The 20,288-nt window shown below is 41.7% G+C and overlaps 1 protein-coding gene across 3 annotated transcripts in view; it reads right to left on the minus strand.

Annotated features, from left to right (window-relative positions):
• The window catches only part of ATXN7L1 (ataxin 7 like 1), a 114,770-nt gene extending 106,352 nt beyond the window's left edge, over positions 1-8,418 (minus strand). For 2 of the 3 annotated variants that reach the window (XM_065639096.1, XM_065639086.1), the window contains exons 1-2: positions 8,167-8,418; positions 7,566-7,634 (exon numbers count right to left, since the gene is read on the minus strand). In XM_065639096.1, the coding sequence (XP_065495168.1) occupies positions 7,566-7,634; positions 8,167-8,281 (184 nt within the window). In that variant the 5' untranslated portion in view covers positions 8,282-8,418. The remainder of the gene's footprint in view (positions 1-7,565; positions 7,635-8,166) is intronic. The other variant, XM_065639049.1, reaches the window with a different exon arrangement.
• Between the last annotated feature and the right edge of the window lie 11,870 nt (positions 8,419-20,288).

Raw genomic sequence — 20,288 nt, forward strand, 5'->3', positions numbered from 1 at the left:
TCACCTTATTCTGCCACTAGAGACATCCAGTCCATCCTGTTTTGTCTTGGTAGAGAAGACACTTTTGACCCAAACGACTTGTCAACAACCAATATTTATATGACATACAGCAGTGTTCAATCCAAATATAACTTCAAATTCCCAGTCTCTGCCTGCTCCCTACATCTAGCCCCCTGCAGTAGGAAGAGAAAGAATGACTGGAGAGAAAACATCAAACACTGTATATCAGAAAAAAAATTATAAACAAAACAAAGAAAAGAGCACAGGGAAGACCACCCCACAGAATCAAACCCCATGAACTCTTGCCCTTTGCCAGTCATTCTTACAGCTTGATGTTACTCTGTCACCCTTCAGTCCCTTCTGCTGAACACCTGCTCCAAGGGAACGGAAAGGGAAGCAAGCGCCAGCCCCCTGGGTACTGTGCGCAGCTCTGTCACAATACAACTGTTTCCGTTTTGCAGAGGATCCAGGAGGTGCCTGGGGATTAAGTGAAACTGTACTAGACATACATCGGTACCAGGGGTTGTGCAGAACTTAGAACTTTTGTCTTTGAATTCTTTGCTACTTCTGGCTGATGCTCTTTCTGGTCTGGGAAAACACTTTTTGCCAAACACCACACATTTTATAAATACATGCACACAGAAACCAAAAAGAGGCAAGACCAAATATTAATTGCTGTCAAGAACACACATAAATAGGAAGATGTGTTGCGCTAAAGGGCTGTATTATATTACTATAACTTAAGAGAATTATGAAAGGAAGTTTTTGAATAATGAACACAACATTGCAGAAGTAAGGAATGCATCTCTGTTTCTACTGAATACAAGAGCAATCAGAAAGCCCACTTCTCCAGCAACATCAGTGGCTTTCAAGCATAACTTTTAATAAGCTATAAAACAAGTTACAACAAAACCAATCCCTTAAATTAATCAACATTCAACCACAGAAAGGGACACACACACACAAAAAAGGAGAGAAACGATGCATGCAATTGTTGGTTTTCCTCTGCCCTACATCGATCTTAAGTAACAGTGCTGCATTCCATCTCCAATCTGAGTTACCTTAGGCAGCTGCACTGCACTACGATTAAAAAAAAATGGATCATTTTTACCCACACAGCATCTATCTTTCTCATCCAGAAAAAGAACCAAAGACTTCTTGCTAAGGCTTGCTGAGAGACCTCTGTCAGATGCCCTTTACTGCATCATGACAGCAATCACCACAGGTTTTTGGCATATAAATTACCTGAAGACACCAACTTCACCTGGCATCTTGCACCATTAAGTCCTGAATCAGATTTTTCAAGCACAAGCTGAAGAACTTCAGCACCAAGTCGAATGTGGCAGACAGAGAGATCCAGTAACTTAATCCATGGCCATATAAACTGAAAATCTTTCTTGCTAGTTAGTCCAAAATTATTCTTAATAACAAGTTGTCATGGCACTCATATAGCCCTATGTTGGAGTTAACTCCTTAAGAAATACTCTATAGTATTTTTACTGAAGGTGATATTTCATAATAATATATGCAGCGTTATAAATCTAAACTTTCACTGGGACTACCAGAAACTTATGCTTTCTGCCTGCAGGACTCCTGTGATCCACAACTTTAACAAAATGTGATTTGAGTCATGTTTTCTATAGGATTTTCCACCACTTCCATCTCCTACACCTCAGCCTTGGATAAATGGCTAACATTATTTGCCTCAAAGGTAAAACAGAATCTGATAACGTCCTAATTTTTAATTAACTAGGAACAAAAGGCCCATTTCAAGGAAATTACTGCATTTCACAGTGGAAATGGTTCAACTCTTGTGTAGTCTATTTTTATAGGTGGAAACCTATATTTCATCTATAAACTATTAACCACACACAGAGGCAGCTCAACAAGAAAAGATGCGTGTTTTTCATATCTCAATCAGGATTAGATACAAGAAGTCATTTCACTTTCTGTGGTGACAACAGGGCTTGGGGTACACTCTAGTACACACGTCATTTTTCTCTTTCTCAAACCCTGTTATAAATTACAACAAGTAGAACGAATGTCAGAGACAGATCTTTAGCGACAGTACTGTCAGCTGACAGTAAACCACACATGGTTCTCCTATCAGCATTCAAAAGAGCTACCTTAAACTATAGGAGAACTAACATCTTCAGAATAACTGTTGCACAAACACTGAGAGAAATATCACCTGATTGCCATCAAGATATGTGCCAGCTAACAAAACCAGAATTTTTAAAGAAGTCATTTATAGAACAAGAGTTTTAGATATGTAGTCAAAAACATCAAAATCCTGATTCAAAACACAGAATGACTGATCAGAGAGCATTACCATTACTCCACTCTTTTTATCCAGTGTGTGGGTTGAGGAACTAAAGGACAGGTTTCAGAAAATAACTGTGTAACTATGAGGATAAACTACAATTCTGACTAAATTTCTGGGCACTATCATACATAATGTTTCATTCTTCCTCTGTCACCATTCCTTGAGACACATTAAATGAGGTGACAGCCACAACCAGGAGCCACGCCACCCTCCTGCAGAAGCTGTCCATGGAAAAAAACCAAAAACAATTAAAAAACCCCCCAGGGGTCAGATATATACCAAACCAGGCATTTGAACATCAGAATGCCCACCAGAATTCAATCCCACTGTCATTTCTCATCCTATAGAAAACCCTCACGGACGGAGACCTTTGCTCACTATTCTTATTCCCAGCATAAAGATAAAAACGGTAAGAAAAAGCTTCTCTTGACAGCAGCCAGAGTTTTGTACCCTGCCAATTCTGTGCTTTCACTCACCAAGCACCACCTGACTATTACGTCTGTTTAAGAACCAGAATCTCTGGAAGACCTTATTAGTTTACAGGGAAGAGAAACAAAATTATACAACATTCGCACTTCTCTTTTGCCCACCACAAACCCAAAGCTAACCCCAAATTGCCAACTAAGGTGGTCTAAATCCAATAACCTCACCTCTTTCTTTTGAGGTATGTGCTTAAAACTTCGTTATAATTTTCTTTCCCTCTCAGCCCTTTCCAACATTCCCTACCACCACAAAAAGGTGAAAGATGAAGGCAGCTAAGAAAAACAAGAATGTTTCATTCTGAAGTTTTTGTTTGGTGTGTTTTTAAAGGAGACAAACAGCACTATCAGCAAACCACTAGTAAACAAAAAATAAATAACAGTTGAAGAAAAAAGAGCAACTCCAATCCCTATGCTTACATTAACCAGCTGTTTTTGTCGTCTTCTCTTCTTTCACAATCTTCTCACAAATAATTTTAGTTCTCTTCCTCCTGCTTTTCATAAAGTAGAATGTTGTACATTACATGCTTTTTTTCCTACAGAAGTGTTCCTACCATCTCCCGACCCCCTCAATGTCTTATTTTTCCATGAAGAATGACAAAATCATCAAGATATTTTTCTTAAGAATAAAGAAATACTGAAAGCAGAACTAATCAGTATCCCTTTAATTTTGTTCTGGTGTTGCCAAAGGATTTACCAAAAAGCTTTCCATCACATATTTATGTGGAAAGTCAAAACAGGAAAAATACATTGTAAACAACTATCCAATAGATTTAAGACTCCAGTTTGCATGTCTAATCATTAAATAAAATGGTCAAATTTGGGGCTGCACAATAAGGATAGAAAATCTCAAATTTTAACGCAACATCAGAAAAACAGAACAGAACTTTTTATGCAACACTCTTAACGTTAAACAATAATGAGTCAGTATGGTTTGTGAAAAGATTATCTAAGACAAAACACACACATCATGAGACTGAAACCTCAATAATACAAACCCACTGAACTGAGAAACTGAAGTTGACTATGACACCAAGTACCCAGATTTAGATCTAAATCCCACAGGTCATATTTAACCCTGCTGTACTTCACGAAGATGCACGGGATATCTTTTGCCCCTTTACAGCCTGTGCCTACCTAGAAATATTCCCAGCACTTAATGCTTGCAAATTTGCTAAACTGATTATTAAGAATTCTGCTTGTAAGACAACAAAATCCCCATTCTTCTACTGTTTTCTTAAATGTTGTATAAAGTAAAACATATGCCTCCAAAATTACTCTAAAATCAGTCACAGGTTATGACTGATAATAAAAGATCACTGTATGTATCTCAGGCGTACAGTTACTGTGACTTTTTACAGGACACAAATTGTCAAATAGATATAGACTCCTTTTACTATGCATGCTATCTACAAGACAATCTTCAATACTTCAAATATGCCATTCGACTTATAACAATTCAATATAAATTCTAAAAGCTGCTCCAATTCTGATAACCCCTCTTTTAGCCAAGCTGGTTGGTTGGTAGTTATTTGTCAGATAAGTTACACAATACAGTTTCTGCTTCCTGATTAGATAAGCAGATAAGTTTTTTTTTTCTGGCACAAACATTTATGCATAAAATTTTTCATTTTCTGTGAACACTTGCAACATCGTAATCCCTTCTCCCCAAACCTAAATGCCAGTTAAAGTCCACCATGGACATACTGCGTTTGCTAAAGGAAAACATAAAGTAAGTATTAGCATGCAAAAAGCAATTCCGTCTACAAAACTGAACAAACGTTCAGGAAATTTCTCTCCCTCTGTGCCACCTAGAGATGCACTCTAGAATAAAGGAAAGCAGTGAGCAATATTTCTATGTCTTTATTCTGCCCTAAAGATGGGGCACAGGAGGCACGTGGCCTTGGTGCATCTTTCACATTACAGAAATTAACAGCACAGCCAGAACGCGACCCCTTTGCCCAGGGATGTGCTAAGAAGTATCGACCACTGAGGCAGGTGGAGATTTGGAAGTGTTTCTCCTCGCTATCACCGGGGAATGATGCCTCCCAGGTCCCCATCTGGGTGAAGAGGTAGAGGAAGAGCAGCCCATCACTCTAAACACATATAGTATACAACCAGAACGGAGGCAGAAATGCAGTGATGAAGCTAGCCAAAAGCATTTTTTGACATCTGATATTTTTTTCTACAAAACCAAAGGGAATCACTCTGGCATGGTCTGGAGGAGACCACTGTCTTCCCACCCTTTCCCCCACCATGTTCTCTATACAGTTTCACTAGTCTAAAAAGGCTCCTTCCTTAACTGCTTGCAAGGGAATGGCCACATAAATCTAGTTGTGTCGACTAAAGCTGACAAAACGCAGACAAATATTAGAAGACATAAATGTAGTGAGGTCAGATTTTACACTATCTTTATCAAACAAGATCCTGTCCATCCATCACCCCCAGTTACCTTATACCCATAAAGTCTGAGTTTTCTAAGACAACACTTACAATCTCCTGGCACCACAAATGTCATAAGAAGGCCTACTCAAATAGATAAGATTGCAAAGAAAAATGAGTTGGGTTTGGTATTAAGACCCAACACAACCATAACCCTTGTCTATGAACAAAGCAAACAAAGAAAGTCAACATGTCACACAACAGATGTGTGCAAGATCAGAATAAACACACAAGCGTTTCTGCAAGTACGTGAATAATGTTTTCTGCACACCCATCTGACTCTTCAAATTTTTCTCCACTTTTATTAATAACAATAGTGAGGCTCAAGGAAGACTTCCCGTGGGTGTTCAGACACCCATTATCGGATGGGTGTGGTGAAAACACCTGTATTAACAGACTGCTTAAGTGAGTACAGTAGAAACATTTCAACACATACTAATGTATGCAAACTTCGTGAAAGCTATTTCTAAGTGATCCAAAGCAAGCTACTACTTGGAAGTAATAAAATTCCTAAGGCTTTTTATTTTCTAAATATAAGTCAGTTTTGTGCTTTTGAAGTGTGTTACAATCTAAGAACTATAAGGGCTAATAAGTGCTTCACACCTGTCACTATCATAGTGTCAGCAATGACATTACACTTTGGAAATAATTTTTCTGGACAGTGAGTTTAAATAGAGCTTCTTTGACAGAGTCTCTAATCACCCCCAGAAATAAAAAATGAGAGACTAGAGCTAATAATCTAAACTGAATCATTCTAGGAAACAATTTGCACATTAGGTATGACTAAGGAGTAGGGATGCGCTTCAATCTTTACGTCTCAAGTAAGCTTATAATAAGAATTTGTGTTCAAGGACAACGAATTAAGCTCCTTACGAAGGCCAAGTTCCTGTAACAAGATTTTTGTTTGTTTACTTTTGAATCAAATGTACGCTCAACATTACTGTTAGACATACAAACTGTTGGAGCCTTGAACCTTTTACCTATAAATATACTACATGAAAATCCCAGTTCTGCCTCTAACTTATTTTTGGGCTGGCAAAATAGAGTGGTTCAGGCACATACGAATCCAGACAGGAACACAATCAAGCTTGGCATCTCTATAAAGGTCTTTCAAAAGGGAGGTTTTATGGTATTTTAAGTAATTTTATTTAATGTGTACTCCATGCAGTTTTATAGTTTATCACACAAATCTACGTTACTGATTAATTCATTCTTTTTCAAGACCTTGTTTAGAAAACATAAGATTCCTTTAAGCTGCCAAGATGCTCAAAATTAAATGCACGTGTAACGACAACTATAATATAACGAGAAACTTAACATAATTTCAGAATATATATTACGACATTACAGGTAATAGCAAAATTTCTCTCAGCATCAGTAAGTCACACCGAAGTTTCACTATCATGGGATTGTTCAGTATGAACTGACTTCACAAGAAATACTTCTCATGACAGAAAGGTTGTATATGTATATCAGTTTCTTGACAGAACAGAAACAAACAGGAAGCTACTTGAAAATATGTCCCAAACCATTTCACTAGCTGCTTTAGGTGTTATCCCAGCAGGATGCTAACGACACATGTCACAAACAAAATATGCCAATTTGGTTTGCCTACACTCACCACTAAAGTTTCTCCTCTCACAACTGACAGAACTGTGTCGGGCATGGCATATCAGCAAAAACCATTAGCCTGGAATTTGCCTGTTCATACTTATGGTACCAGAAAACCTTGTGGCCAAAATGGCATATTATATTTAGTTTTGCATAATATGCACGGCTTAGCCTAACCTACGATAATATTAGACGTTGGCTGCTCAGGTGACTGTAAGTCACGCTCAGCAGTGAGAATGAAAGAATAAAATGTGACTTGACCTGAAGTGAATGAACACAAAGATCGTAACAGACCATTTCTCTCCATGAGTGAAAATGTTTTTCACTACAGTCACCAATGACAATACAACATTCGAAGTTGATGCACAGGTTTCTGTACTTATCTTCCCGCAGAAGCAAGTGAAATGTTGCACCAAGGGACAGGGTCCTTGAAAAAAATCCAATATGGCCACTGACGTGTAGTTGTCTTTTGACTTAAAATTGCCTTATCTTTTACCACGTCTGTCAGTCACACGCGTACACCTGTTATACTCGTACTTCAAAAGAAGTTGACACAGTGACAGTCATCTGCGCGTATCCAACCCTGAAACATTCTACACAGCAGAGATCCACATGCTATGCGACTAACCTGTCAAGGCCAAACCACAGTCATCCACAGCCACCAAGAGACAGACAGGTAGAGAGGTGTGCCAGCACTATCCACTTACCTTCTTTATTAAGCCTCATAACCTCCCTGCTTTTTCCACCCTCCTTTCCAGTCTCTTCTAGGTCTACACCTGCAGAAGAGAAGCAGAGTCAGGAAGCGCCGTGGGCCCAGAGGTGTGCATTTATTGTCTGGCGGGGGGAGGAGGAGAGGTGAGGAGGTGAGCAGTGTTTCTATATGCAACAGCGAAAGCACAATGGTCGGGGCATCTGCCAGGGAGCGGAACCGCCGGGCCCCCGCGGCAGCCCCCTGCAGCCCCCGCCGCAGCATCCTCGGGCCCCTCCGCGCCGCGCATCCTCCCCCTCGCCCCCTTCCCCCACCGCGCCGCCGGCCCAGCGGCGGAGCCCGCGCCGCGGGGCAGCAGCACGGCGCGGCGTGCGCCAGCGCCTCCCGCACACATGGCACCGGGGGCTCGGCGCGTCAGCTGAGCGCCCGGGGGGGCGGCACCTCCCGCCGCGCGGCGCGGCCCCGGGAGGAGCGGGGCGGGGGGGGGGGGGGGGGGGGGGACGGCCCGGCCGGGCCCCCGGCCCCTGGCCCCGCCGCCGTGCGTGCGCTCCGGGGGAGGGGAGCGGCGTGCCGAGCCGCCGGCCGGTCCCTGCCCTTACTGTGCGGGGGGGCGGCGCCGTGCGCGTGCGGGGGGGCGGCCTCCCGCACCCAGGCGGCCCAGGGCTGGCCCAGGAACGCCTCGGGACTGGGCACGGGCCGCTCCAGGGCCGCCATGGCGCCGCGCCTGCTCCTGCCTCCTTGTTGCTTTTCCCGTTTCCTTCGGCGGCGGCGAGCGAGCGAGCGAGACACGGGATTCGAGAACGCCGCACGTCATCCTCGGGACGTTCCGCCGCCCACACGGGGGTAGTGTCAGCCCCTGCTCCCTATCAGATCGGGCTCCCCGCCGCCCAGCGCGCATGCCCGCGCCCCCCGCGCCTGCGCGCCGCGCCCCGCGACGCCGCCGGCAGCCGGGCCTGCCGCCCGCCCCGAGGGGGGCGCCGGGCCCGCGGCGGCTCCGCGCTGCCCGTCCGCGCCCCCGCGCAGCGCCGCCGCCCGGCCCGACCCCGTGTGGTCCGGCCCGGCCCGGCCTGGCGGAGCCGCCGCGGAGCGGAGCGGGGCCGGCGGCCGAAGAGCCTCGCCGGGAAGGCAGCCGCTGGCGTTGCGCGCCCCGGGTTTGCGCTCCCCGCGCCCCGCAGTAAGTCCCTGGGACGCGCTTTCGGTAATTGCTGCGCGGCCCCCGCACCCCAGCGCGGCCCGAAGGCGGCCCCGGGCTGCGGTGTCGGGGCTCCCCCTCCCCCCGACTTCTTCCAGCTGCGCTGCTGTGGATCACCTATAACCACAACCACAGCCATTTTGTTGTCCAAATACTACCTAATCTGTGCTTGAGTACAGGCTTCGTCTGTTTGCAAATAGGTATTTTTCTTGTTTTGGTGTTTTAGGCTGCAGTGCAGCAGCTCTCTGAACTCATGGGTCCCACTCCTCGCAAATAATACCGAGGTGTTCATCTTGCTATACATAACCATACATGCTTTTCATTTAATTCTAGGACTGTGTCATTTTTGGTTTATTTCTCCGTTGAGGTAAGGATAGAAAATAGCACTACTGTGAAAATTTTTGTACTCAAACCTAATTTGACTAAGGAGTTACAGGATAAACCTATTTCTCCAGCTCTCACCTATGAAGCCAAACATAAACACCACTGGTGAAGGACTTGGCTTCACATAAGCAGCCTTACTGGCTCCCCGTGCAGCGTCGTTCCTACAGCTGTACAGCCCCAGCAGGAGCACTGCCAGTGGAACTTTATGGTTCAACAGATACCACTCAAGAGTGGTGGTTTGAGCTTTATGTGGTCCCTTCCCCATCCTCCCTCTCCTCCCTGCCACGCATTTAAGACCCTTTGTCACCACTTTTTGCTGGTTCAAACAGTTGTGGGACAACACTGAAGCAGAGTATGGAATTAATCTAGTCTCAAGAAAAAAGAACAGCATTTAGGGTCAACTCAAGGGTTGGAGCAGTGGTCAGAAGGACACGGCAAGAGTTGCTGATGTGAGCACTGCTGCCTGCAGAAAGGTGCATGGTACTACGGTTTACAATGGATTTAAGTAAATTTCTTACAGTTTCATTAAGGCTAGGCACTTTTTACAGCACTTTACAGCACTTTACAGCACTAAAATGGGTAAATGTTTGGGGTAAAGGACAAACCCTTTGCCTTATATATACTGTCAACAGATGCAGTGTTAAATACAGACAACATCCACATTCCACCTCTTCCAAAAAATAGCTGGAATATACAAGTCCCATCATTAATACCCAGAGGCAAGCGTAAAAGCTTTCATACCGTATGACCTGGCCAGAGTGGTTCCAGTCATGTAACATTAGCTACAGGAACACAATTAAAACAATCGAAGCAGAAATCTCACCATGGTACGCCTCAAGAGAGAACCAGTCAATGACAGGCTTACTAGCAACCAACATGAAGCAGCCATAAGGTGTGTGACCTTAGGTATATTACATATGGAATTTCCAGAAGCAGGAAGAATAGTTGTGGTATAATACAACTCCCTGGCCAAGACCTCTTCTGGCATATTAAATACTGTTCTAGCCACCAGTTTAAATTAATCTTCCTACAAAAAAAGTGTGGAAAGGGTAATTAGAATGATCAGAGAAATTAAGACTCTGTCATATGAGAAGATCTTGACTTAGTCTAGCAAAATTTAGCTGGAAATGGATACGATTGATGTTTTTAATTATAAGGAGGCATAATTGTCAGTGAGGAAGAAAAAATAAAGAATAAAGTGCTTATGTTGAGCTTGAAAACCCGGCTCCCAACACATAGAACTCTTTAGTCAGAAATAGCAAGATGGAATTCCTTAGGAGGAATGATAAATGATGTGAAGTTAATAGTCAACTATGCTTGGCAGTCGTGCTCAAATTCACTGCAAGATAGTTGAGCAAAAGTCTTGACAGTGGCCAAATAGTGTCATAATTAAAGAAGTTACACTGCACAGTTTATACCATAAAACTTCCGTGATTACCCAAGACACGTGTCTGGAGAGAAGATACGAAAGAAAGTCATGTGAGGAAATCCCCGTCAATGAAAACTGACATAAGATTTCAGGGAAATATGTATGGCCAAACATCTAACTAAAATTAAACACGGCCACGGGATACACAAGCAATAAAGCAATTCCTAACCACAGAACTGAGAAAAAAGGGGAGGGGAAAACTATTTAATACAAGCTGCCACAAACCAAGCAAAAAGAGTGAAGAAACTTTCCAGTTTTAACACATGGCACTAATCTACATGCTGCTTACCATGACACACTGCAGAACTACAGTCCAGTCTGCAACAGAAACAGACCATATGAGGGAAAATTAGCATAAAATCAAAGAAGCAAGATGTACTAATTCCTTCTTAAAAAGAAACAATCCAGTGACTTACAGTTTGAGAGAAAGGTTTCCAAAGCCCTCCCAAAGGAATTCTTCCTCCTCCCTACCGTATGTATTCAAGATTATCATTAAACAAATGGTTCCACAATCATCAGAACAGACATGCACAACTTTCCAACGATCAGCATCTTTTATTTGAAAAGTGCAAGTTCTGCTTTGATTCCATCTATGTTACCTCTGTGATCTGCACCAACGAACTAACCCCATCCATGAGCAAACCATAGATTGGTTTGTCTCTCTTGGCTTGTAGAGTGCAAATCCTGAAGCTGCAGAAAAGTAGCCCCAAGTACACCACTTACTTCCCTCCAGACTGAAGCCAAATCAGACTAGTGTGTGTAGCATGGACAACTGTGCGTTATGCTCTAGAGCCCTATAGCGAAATAGGAAGAGAGCTGATCTGACACTATAGAAGTTTTTCCCATGCTTGGGAATATACGTAGTTCTTTCTTGTGAATGTGAACTTGGGCTGCAGCTTTACTGTAGCAGGGACATTCACATGATTTCTTCTTCCTTTTTCCTGACATCTGCTTTCACAAAATTTGTAGAAAGACATACATTTAAGACTTCTACTCCTCCTTCAAATTTGTTTTGTATCAATCAATGGATCCAGATCTTATGGGTGGGGAGGAAAAAAGGGAGGGAAAAGCACCAATGATCACAGAATACTTATTTTCATAGGAAATGAATAAAAAAACTGCACATGAACGTGCAGTTTAAACATCTTCTGTTTCTTTTCCACCTGCACATGAATACAGAAGTTTAATTCTTCCATGACCTTGAACAAGTCACTCTGCCATAGAAAAATAATTAAGTCAGTCAGGAAAGGTACTTCTTTCCCTCCCCAGTCCCTGTGGATCTTTTTTATTTCAACTGCTAAGTAGGGACTTCCTTTTACTGTGTGTTTTTTCAGGATTTAACGTAATGGAGCCTTGATCTTGGTTACAGCTTCTAAATACTACAGTGATCCAATCATAACATAGAATTTAAAAACTGAAACTATAAGCAAATTAAGGCCTTTAATTAATAAGCAGCAAAATATGGATGAAACCTTAACTCTAATCTTTTTAATCCATATATCACTGGTCTTCTGATAAGAAGATCTCCAAATGTAAGCTTTCTGCTAAGTAACCAGGAGATAAAAATCATATGTTCCTTTATCTACTTACTAGAATTATAATTAAAGACTTCGGCTTTATAAAAGCACAGGAAAAGTTATTACATTTAGAAGAGATCCACAGCTGTGTATCAATATTTGGCTTATGTAGAGGCCAATCCAACATTTATATAATTTTCAGGATCTAAATGTTAAGAGAAAACAAACTAAATCACATATGGCTATCAGGAGCACCATATGTAATCACCATGTACAAATAAATAATGACATGATTCCATTTCAACTCCACTGTTATACACTGAGAAAATCTCAGGAGTTTGCTGAAGGTGCATGTGTAGTCATAACAACAACAACAACAATTTGTGACCTTCTGCTTTAAATCATGTATACCTGGCAAGAGCTGCACCAGATGGCTTTAAGCTAGGTACAAAAGTATTACAAAAAACAGCTGTATAAGGCTTCAGTATCATAACGAGATTATAATCATATGATGTTTCGTGTGACAAAATCATTATGATTTAAGCAGTTTGTTAAGAGACTCGTTAGTGCTTCTCAGGATCCTATTTTGCAATGGATTTACCACAATAGTGGTTTTTATCATATATAGCAGAAATTATTACATAGCAGACAGTTTTATGAATCCAGGTATCTACTTTGGTGGGGATGGAACAGTAAATGAATCATAAGACTTTCTTAAAGATAGTCAGTGATGCAGTTTGCATAAGAAAAGCACCAGCAAACTAGCTGGCTATCAGTCTCAGAAGTACAGAAACTTCAGTCCTCCTCCAGGATTTTGAGAAGTGTAAAACTAATTTATACGTTGACTCGTGCAAATGATTTTTACAGTGGATTTTTACACTCCTGCCAATTTTAACCTGTAGATTTTCTATCTGTAGTCTTCCTTTCCACAGTGGATAAATGAAGTTTCTGTTTAATATTACAGCTGCAGATCAGGGGAAATGACACCAGAGACGTTTGTATTCAAAAGGTGCAAAACCCACCAGATAGTCCTGCCTTTCTCTGGGGAAACTGATTCGGAAACTTCGGGTTTTTTTAATACAGTGTAGCATCCTAGTCTGTTATGTGATAATTAGAGTAGCTAAATTAATTAAACAGAACAGATACTTTAAAAGTCCTATATGTGGGTTTCTGCAAAAAGATTGATACAGGATGGTATTAAAACAACTCGGCACTTAGCAAGCCAAATTAAAAGCCACTATGAGCCAGCCTCCCTAACACCACTCTGGCCAGTTCAGTCCCTGTGCTATTTCTGTTCTCTTCGTAATTTCAGAAGGTGTCTCAAACACCATGTGAGTGCCATCACAGAAGACTTGAGCTAGGAAAATGTATTAAATAGACACTTATAGCAGAGAATTCTATTTTAATGTCCTCTAAAATAACATGAGAAAAAAATCTAAATTAAGCTTTTGGTTCCATCTTGGCCAAAGAAGCCAGCATTTAAAAAAGAAACAGAAAAACGAAGAATTGAAACAGAAATTCTAAGCAAGATACTCTTGTATCCCAACAAAAACAAATTTCTCAAACAAGTGTTGCAAGTTACTTTACCCCAAACAATGACTGAAACACTATAGCAGCAGTAATCAGATGAAACAGGAAATCTAAGGAGACGTGTGCTGCACAAATCTATGAATAGAAAATGCACAACAACAAAACTTACAACAGTGAACTCTGGAAAGTTTAAAGATAAAATGCTACCAAAAAAAAGGCCATGAACTAGAGGTGGAAATTAACAGTTACTACACGTTTCAAACCCAAGAGAATTATGCAAGCACTGGGAAAAAATAAATCACACATTCTTTGGTTGCAGTGTCTAAAAGCTTGTTCTAAACAATTTTGCTCAAGTATTGGTTAGACTCTAAATGCATTAACATAGCACTGTACTGCAGCTAGTGTATGCTGCTTTTCAAGAGGATTATTTGTCTACTGTATTACCATATCTGGACTGTTTCTGATACCAAAGCTACTAATGGTAACTATCAGGTATCATAGGACTGCTTTGTACAGTGCAGACATGCATCTTCACTGGACACAGCGACTTACCAATTGCTTGTAAGAAGCAAAGCAGTTTCATCTTTTTCTGAAACAGTTCCAGGTTTCAGCCAGCGGTCCCTGAGAGTTCCGTTCATACCCATCTTCCTTCCCAATACTTTCTCTCCCTCAAGAGCGTTCCCCACATCCCAGCCTTCACCAAACACCTGAACATCCAGTCTCAGCACTATGGTACAACCCGTATGAAATATTTATCTCAAACTCACTTTTTAAAGCACACTACCCAGGGTCCCTGGTCTAACACTTCATCAGGTGGGAGTACATTCACTGCAGAAGACTGAGGGGTAGATTCTTAACAGTCTGGCTGTTTGGGAAGATGTGAGACATGACTGACAGATCAAAGAGTACTTCACACGCTAAAATTCAACTTCCCTGTATTGACGGCTACTCAGGAAAGATCACAGGGGTATTGTTTTAAAATACTGTCAGTGTGTGTTTCATACCGCTTCTTGAAATTACTACGCATATCTAGCACTGGTGCAGCGAATCACTTGTATTTTACTTATTAAATATTTATCTGTTTTGTTTTATTTGAAACAGGTTTTTGGTAAATAACAGCAATAATAATATTTTTGAAGGCCATATCCAGAGTCTAGAGGAAGGCTCTTAACCATCCAGTTGGGAAAGAAAATAAGAAACTTGTAGGAGTTCCCTGCATTTTTGAAAGGCATGGCAAAGTTCTTTAGATTTTGAGATATAAAAACACTTGGGGATGGAGAAAGTTTTTTCCCCTCAGTATTAAGTCCACATTCAAACAGCATTCTACATTCCTAAGCTTTTCTCTCTCCCAGTGCCCGTGTGAATAACGAAAACCACAAAACGTGTCCCCAAAGATCTTCACACATTTCTGATGAGATAGGCATAGAAACGCTTTTCATTAAAAATTAAGTTTTCCCTGCTGAATAATGTATATTATAACTTTCCGTTCACCAACCACGTTTGCGTATGTTGGCAACAGGCAACACCAACTTACTGCATCTCCCTCACTGCATCAGAATCAATTTTCTTCTGTTCTCTCTCAATGTAGATGCCATATTTCTCCTGTTTGCAACCCTCTTTCTCCCAAAGACTGCCCTTTTCTGAATTTTGCACCCTCTTTTCTGTCACTTTCACCCTAACACTGCAGGGTGGGTTTTCATCTCCAATCAGGTCACTGCGGAAGCACCGCCTTGGGGCCTGTTTTTCGCTCCCAGTCCCTCACTCTCTGCCCTCTCACTTGGGCCCACCTGCCTCACCAAACACTACCATGTCTTTTAATATGTCTTGTCTTGCTTTCTAACCCCTGCTTTGCAGTTAGGAGCCTCTCCTCTCCCCTGCCTCCCTCAATGGAGGACAGGTCTCTCTCAGCCCTAAGTCATCTCTCCACCTCCCACCCACAAGCTGCCTCTCTCCTCAGAAAGCTGGTTGGAGTTCCCCTCTTCTCCTCTCTAAATGCTTCCTCCCCTGCTTGGAGGAAGCACCCTTTCTTCTCCCCTCCTTCCAGCAGCCAGCTCTCCTCTGCCTTTGCCTGGGGAGCCAGCAGTCCTTCGCAGCCTTGCCCTGACTGGAGGCCCCTTTCCCTCAGCGCAGGGACCTGCCTCCCCTCCTGCCATTTTCCATGAGTGCTGGCACACAGGCTGTCCCCTTCTCCCAGCAGCTCACTGACCCCCACTGTAAATGGGTCTAGAATCATAGAACAGTTTAGGTTGGAAGGGACCTTCAAATGTCACCTAGTCCAACCCCCCTGCAATGAGCAGGGACATCTTCAACTAGATCAGGTTGCTCAGAGTCCTGTCTGGCCTGGCCTTGAATGTCTCCAGGGATGGGGCATCCACCACTTCTCTGGGCAACCTGGGCCAGACTCATCCATGGCAGGGCCAGGCATGAGTGGGCTGAGGAGCGGCACCCCAAGGGCTGCCTGAACAGCAAAATAAAGATGTCAGCCTGGGCAAGCTCGTCCCTCAGTATTTGGGATACACTCGAGTCAAATTCAACCTGGCTCTGAAAGTGTGGGGCCACCCAGACAAGGGGTTTGAGTGAGGATCAAACCGCGATGCGTTTGGTAGAGGTCGCATTTGGGCCCTAAATCAGTCAATATCAGAGAGGGCCAAGCCTGCTCGCGTGGCTCCCCAAGCCCTCCCTGCTTCCAGAAGCTGGCTCCAATCACACCTTGCTTGAGGTTCTGAAATGTTTTGACAGTTGTTATGGTATGTCCTATTTCCAGCTCTTACAGGAAGCAGACGTGTTGAAATCACCACAGAAAGCAAGCCTGTTCGTCTTGTATTTCTGGCTAAGGCTGGAAGTGGAGTGCAAGAAATCAGTTGTGTCTCATCTATTGTACAGGGAAACCTCTTGCAGCTCCTCGCATCAACGTGCTAACTTTGCGAGGAGATTTGTCCTGATAAGATTCACATCCCAACCTGGAACAGTCAACGATAGGATCTCCTGTAAGGACTGCGAATTCCCTACTCAGTCCAAATGGATCCCAAAGGCCTTAGCAGGAAGTTGGGCATAGTGAATGACATGCCTGACAGCTTAAAGGCCACTGCAGTAGAAAACGTTTTATATTTTAGCATTGGCTTACATGCAATGAGAACTTGTTTCACAGACATTTTGATACCATCCTCCTTGAAAACGTCTCACAGGCCACCCTACACTTCTGTCATCAAACTCTTTGCCAGACATTTTATAGAGGTGATATGGCTGCAGAGACCAGGTATGGATGGACCTCAGTCATGGTCTCACAGATCTGATGAACTTTTGAATTAAATCCTCCTCTTAATGATATAAATAGATCATCCTTTGGGTGGTCTGTTTATTGGAAAACTATGGTTTAACAAGTGTTCCTAAGGCACTATTTCCTTCAAGCAGACAAATTTGCACATGGTACTAATGATACTCTGGGGTTAAATGCAAAAGCATAGCTAGTCAAGAAGACAAAATAAAAGCTGAGACATTACTAAAAATATCCAGCGTTACCTATGAGGAGTGCACACTTTTGAAATGCATAGGAGCTAAGGTTGCAACTTCCCAGGATCGGATTGAGAAAATCTTTGTACATCTATGGCCATCAAACATTTTAATGGCTAATAACCTCCAGTGATGCAGCTCTGTGTGCTGAATCAAGCCCTATTTTCTAGATACTCAGCATGTGACATCTGGTTTATGCAAAAGTTACAAGACTGTGAAAAGTGAACAATACTGTTTCAGTAAAAAAACCCCACAAAACCAAAACACAACAACGACAAAACCTAAAAAAAAATTATAAAATTATAATTTAAGTATTTTGTAGTTCAACTTCAGGTACCTGCTCGCTTGATGCAAGATTATAGCCCAAACTGGCTGTTGTTTACCAAATATTTTAACCAACAGATAAAAAAATGCTTTTCCTTTAAGAGACAGTGGGCATCTATGGATTGTCTCTGTGTTTAATTTTGCTGAATAATAATAATAATCATTGAAAAATTAACAATATTCAGATTCAAACCAATTACTAAACACAGACTCCTCTTCCTCCTGATTTGGAATTGGAGTCTTATTCTGCATATACTAAATCTGACTCTTTCATTTTTACTTGCATTCATATTTACATTCAAGGACTCTATTTGCTAATACAATGCCTGTTTTTCCTTCTGTGTTAAGAACTTTTTTTTTCTCTTGGCATTGAAACTTCTGTTGACTTCAAGATACTATTACAATTGTGGCCTGTGATATAGGAAGGCTACCAAAATCGGAAGGCTACCAATATCAGAAGGCTTTATGTATAGCGGGCTGAAAAATCTTGCAGAAGATTATCTGTCTGAGCATATTTTGACTGTTAGTGCTCTATGGCAAGAGGTGTCTACTCTTCTGTTTACAAGAACAGTGGAGCCTTTGTTTCTGTGCCCTCATGCATCATCGTAATTAGCACAGTTGATACGACTCAGTCGAATCTATTAGCTTAAGCAGTGGCATTGTATTGAATTATGTGTTCATGTCACAGTAGAGTTGGGTACTTTTAAATGTTTCTAAAGTTGTTCTTAACCAATGGAGCAAAATCTATATCATGCTGTTATAAACAAACACAAAGTTAGAGGCTATATGTAAACAGAGTTGTGGTGGTAAAAAAAGCTAACAGCAGTCTCTTGATAAAAACAGCATTTAATAGCAGTACAATATGTATTCCTGGAAATGGAGAGATGAGTCTACATTGGAGGGACTAGAAATGACCTCGTTTGGAGAAGTTACAGGTGCACGGAGCCATGAACATCTGTCTTCTGGATTTGTACAGGAAAAGCTCAAAGTGCATCTCTAGTTTCTGAAAGTGCTCATATATGGGTGAATTCCTCCATTTATTCAGGGTTTAATATTTTTGCCTATGGAAATTTTTACATCAGCTGACAAAACCCCTTCAGTCTGTCTTTGTCAGTCTGAATCTTAATGTAGCCAACTGTTCTGTTCAGTTCTCACACTACATTTGTGGTGTAAGAGTCTAAGAGCATGCAGTGTCAGCCATGGGATTATTGGTCCTAGATTTTGCAAAATTTCCCATACACACTTTTAAAACAACAGCAGATAATTATGAGACTTGGCAGATACCACAGACATAATTGTTTTCAGCAGTTACAATAGATGTTTTAAAAACACTTCCCTATCCAAACCTTTAGTTAGTTCAGGGCTGGTGAAATGCAATCCTTCCTATTGTCTCCTGCGCTCAGTGTATCCTCTGGGCACAGCAACCAGCAGGACCTCCCTCTTTCTCCTTGCTCTTCACCTGCCTGTTTCACCTTTTAGAGCACCAATCCAGGTAGTTTGCTAAGCTGCCACTCTGATCTGCTGCCCCTACAGCTATCCAGCCTTTGCAAAGGCTTCGGAAGAATCATACATCAAAATAACTGTTCCATTGAAACTGAACCACATCTGGAAAGATGGTTGAACTCATCAGCACTTTATTTCAAAAGGGAACATGGATAAGAAGAAGTTCCCTCAGTATCAAAGTGTCACGTGTTAATATTTAAGGAATGATGATGGTGTCACTGTCATTTTACCATTTTACTTTACTTTTCTCCTGTCTTCCTTTCAAACTTGACTTGACTTGGGATTAAACAATCAGCAATGTTGTCACTGTAACTTGCTTCTCATGCTAAAAGAGCGCAAACAGACTGACCTGACACGGAACAGAAATGGTTGGAGTGTCAAAGGATAAACATCGGTACACGTGTGATCTTGACTGGTTCATTTATACCTGCACCCTGCCTGCAGCGCAAGTGGCCACACATCAATGAGAAGACAGAAGTTTTCCTTTCTTTTCTATTGGTTCACTCCCCTACTCTGTTTACCTAAGCAGCAGGAGTCATCTTAGCAGCTCTTAGTGAGATAAGATAAAGAATCAAATACATCTTCTTGTCCCTCAGGAAAGACTTTTGGTAATTTTGGAATGAGTGCCTTATTCTCTCCAGGGCACTCTGAATGTAAATTCAGAAAGAGGAATTTCTCCAAATAATTATAATTTAAATGCTGAATTCCAAATACATTTATTTTCTCTGCTTTTTTTGTTGGCGCACATTACAGACATGCTTTAAGAGATTTCTTTTTTGTGGTTGCTATGGTAAAAAGCAGTCCTCAGTCCTTTAAGTAAAACCCATGAACTGCAATTAACTGTTTAATGTTGTAACACACAACAGCTCTAGTAACACCTTAACAGCTTTGAGCATGATACTCCATCATCTCAGCAGATGGTGATTTTTGGCATTCTGTGTTTTCAGTTTATTCTTCTCCTTTATAATCCTTGCCATTATATCTTTTTACAAATGCTTCTGGACTAACTTAATTGTAATATGGCATTCCTCAGATCTTTTTGTATTTCTGTTAAAGATGACCAATACAGGAAAAATATGTTTGTATGTATATTCCTCACAGTAATTATAAAAGCAGATTTTAAAGTACTTTAATAATATGGTTCTTCTCATGTGTAACCATAAAAACACAGTCTTGAAATACCCTTAGTATACTATAGGAGCCCTACACCTCAACAGAAAAGGAAACATAATTGATTCTTTTGTGAAGTAAGAGCCACCCTGAATTTTTGCCAAGAGTCTAAATTAAGTAAGAGTTACCAAATTCAACTTATTTTACCAAAGGGTGTTGCCC

Source organism: Caloenas nicobarica, chromosome 1, assembly GCF_036013445.1.
Source record: "Caloenas nicobarica isolate bCalNic1 chromosome 1, bCalNic1.hap1, whole genome shotgun sequence".
NCBI lineage: Eukaryota > Metazoa > Chordata > Aves > Columbiformes > Columbidae > Caloenas > Caloenas nicobarica.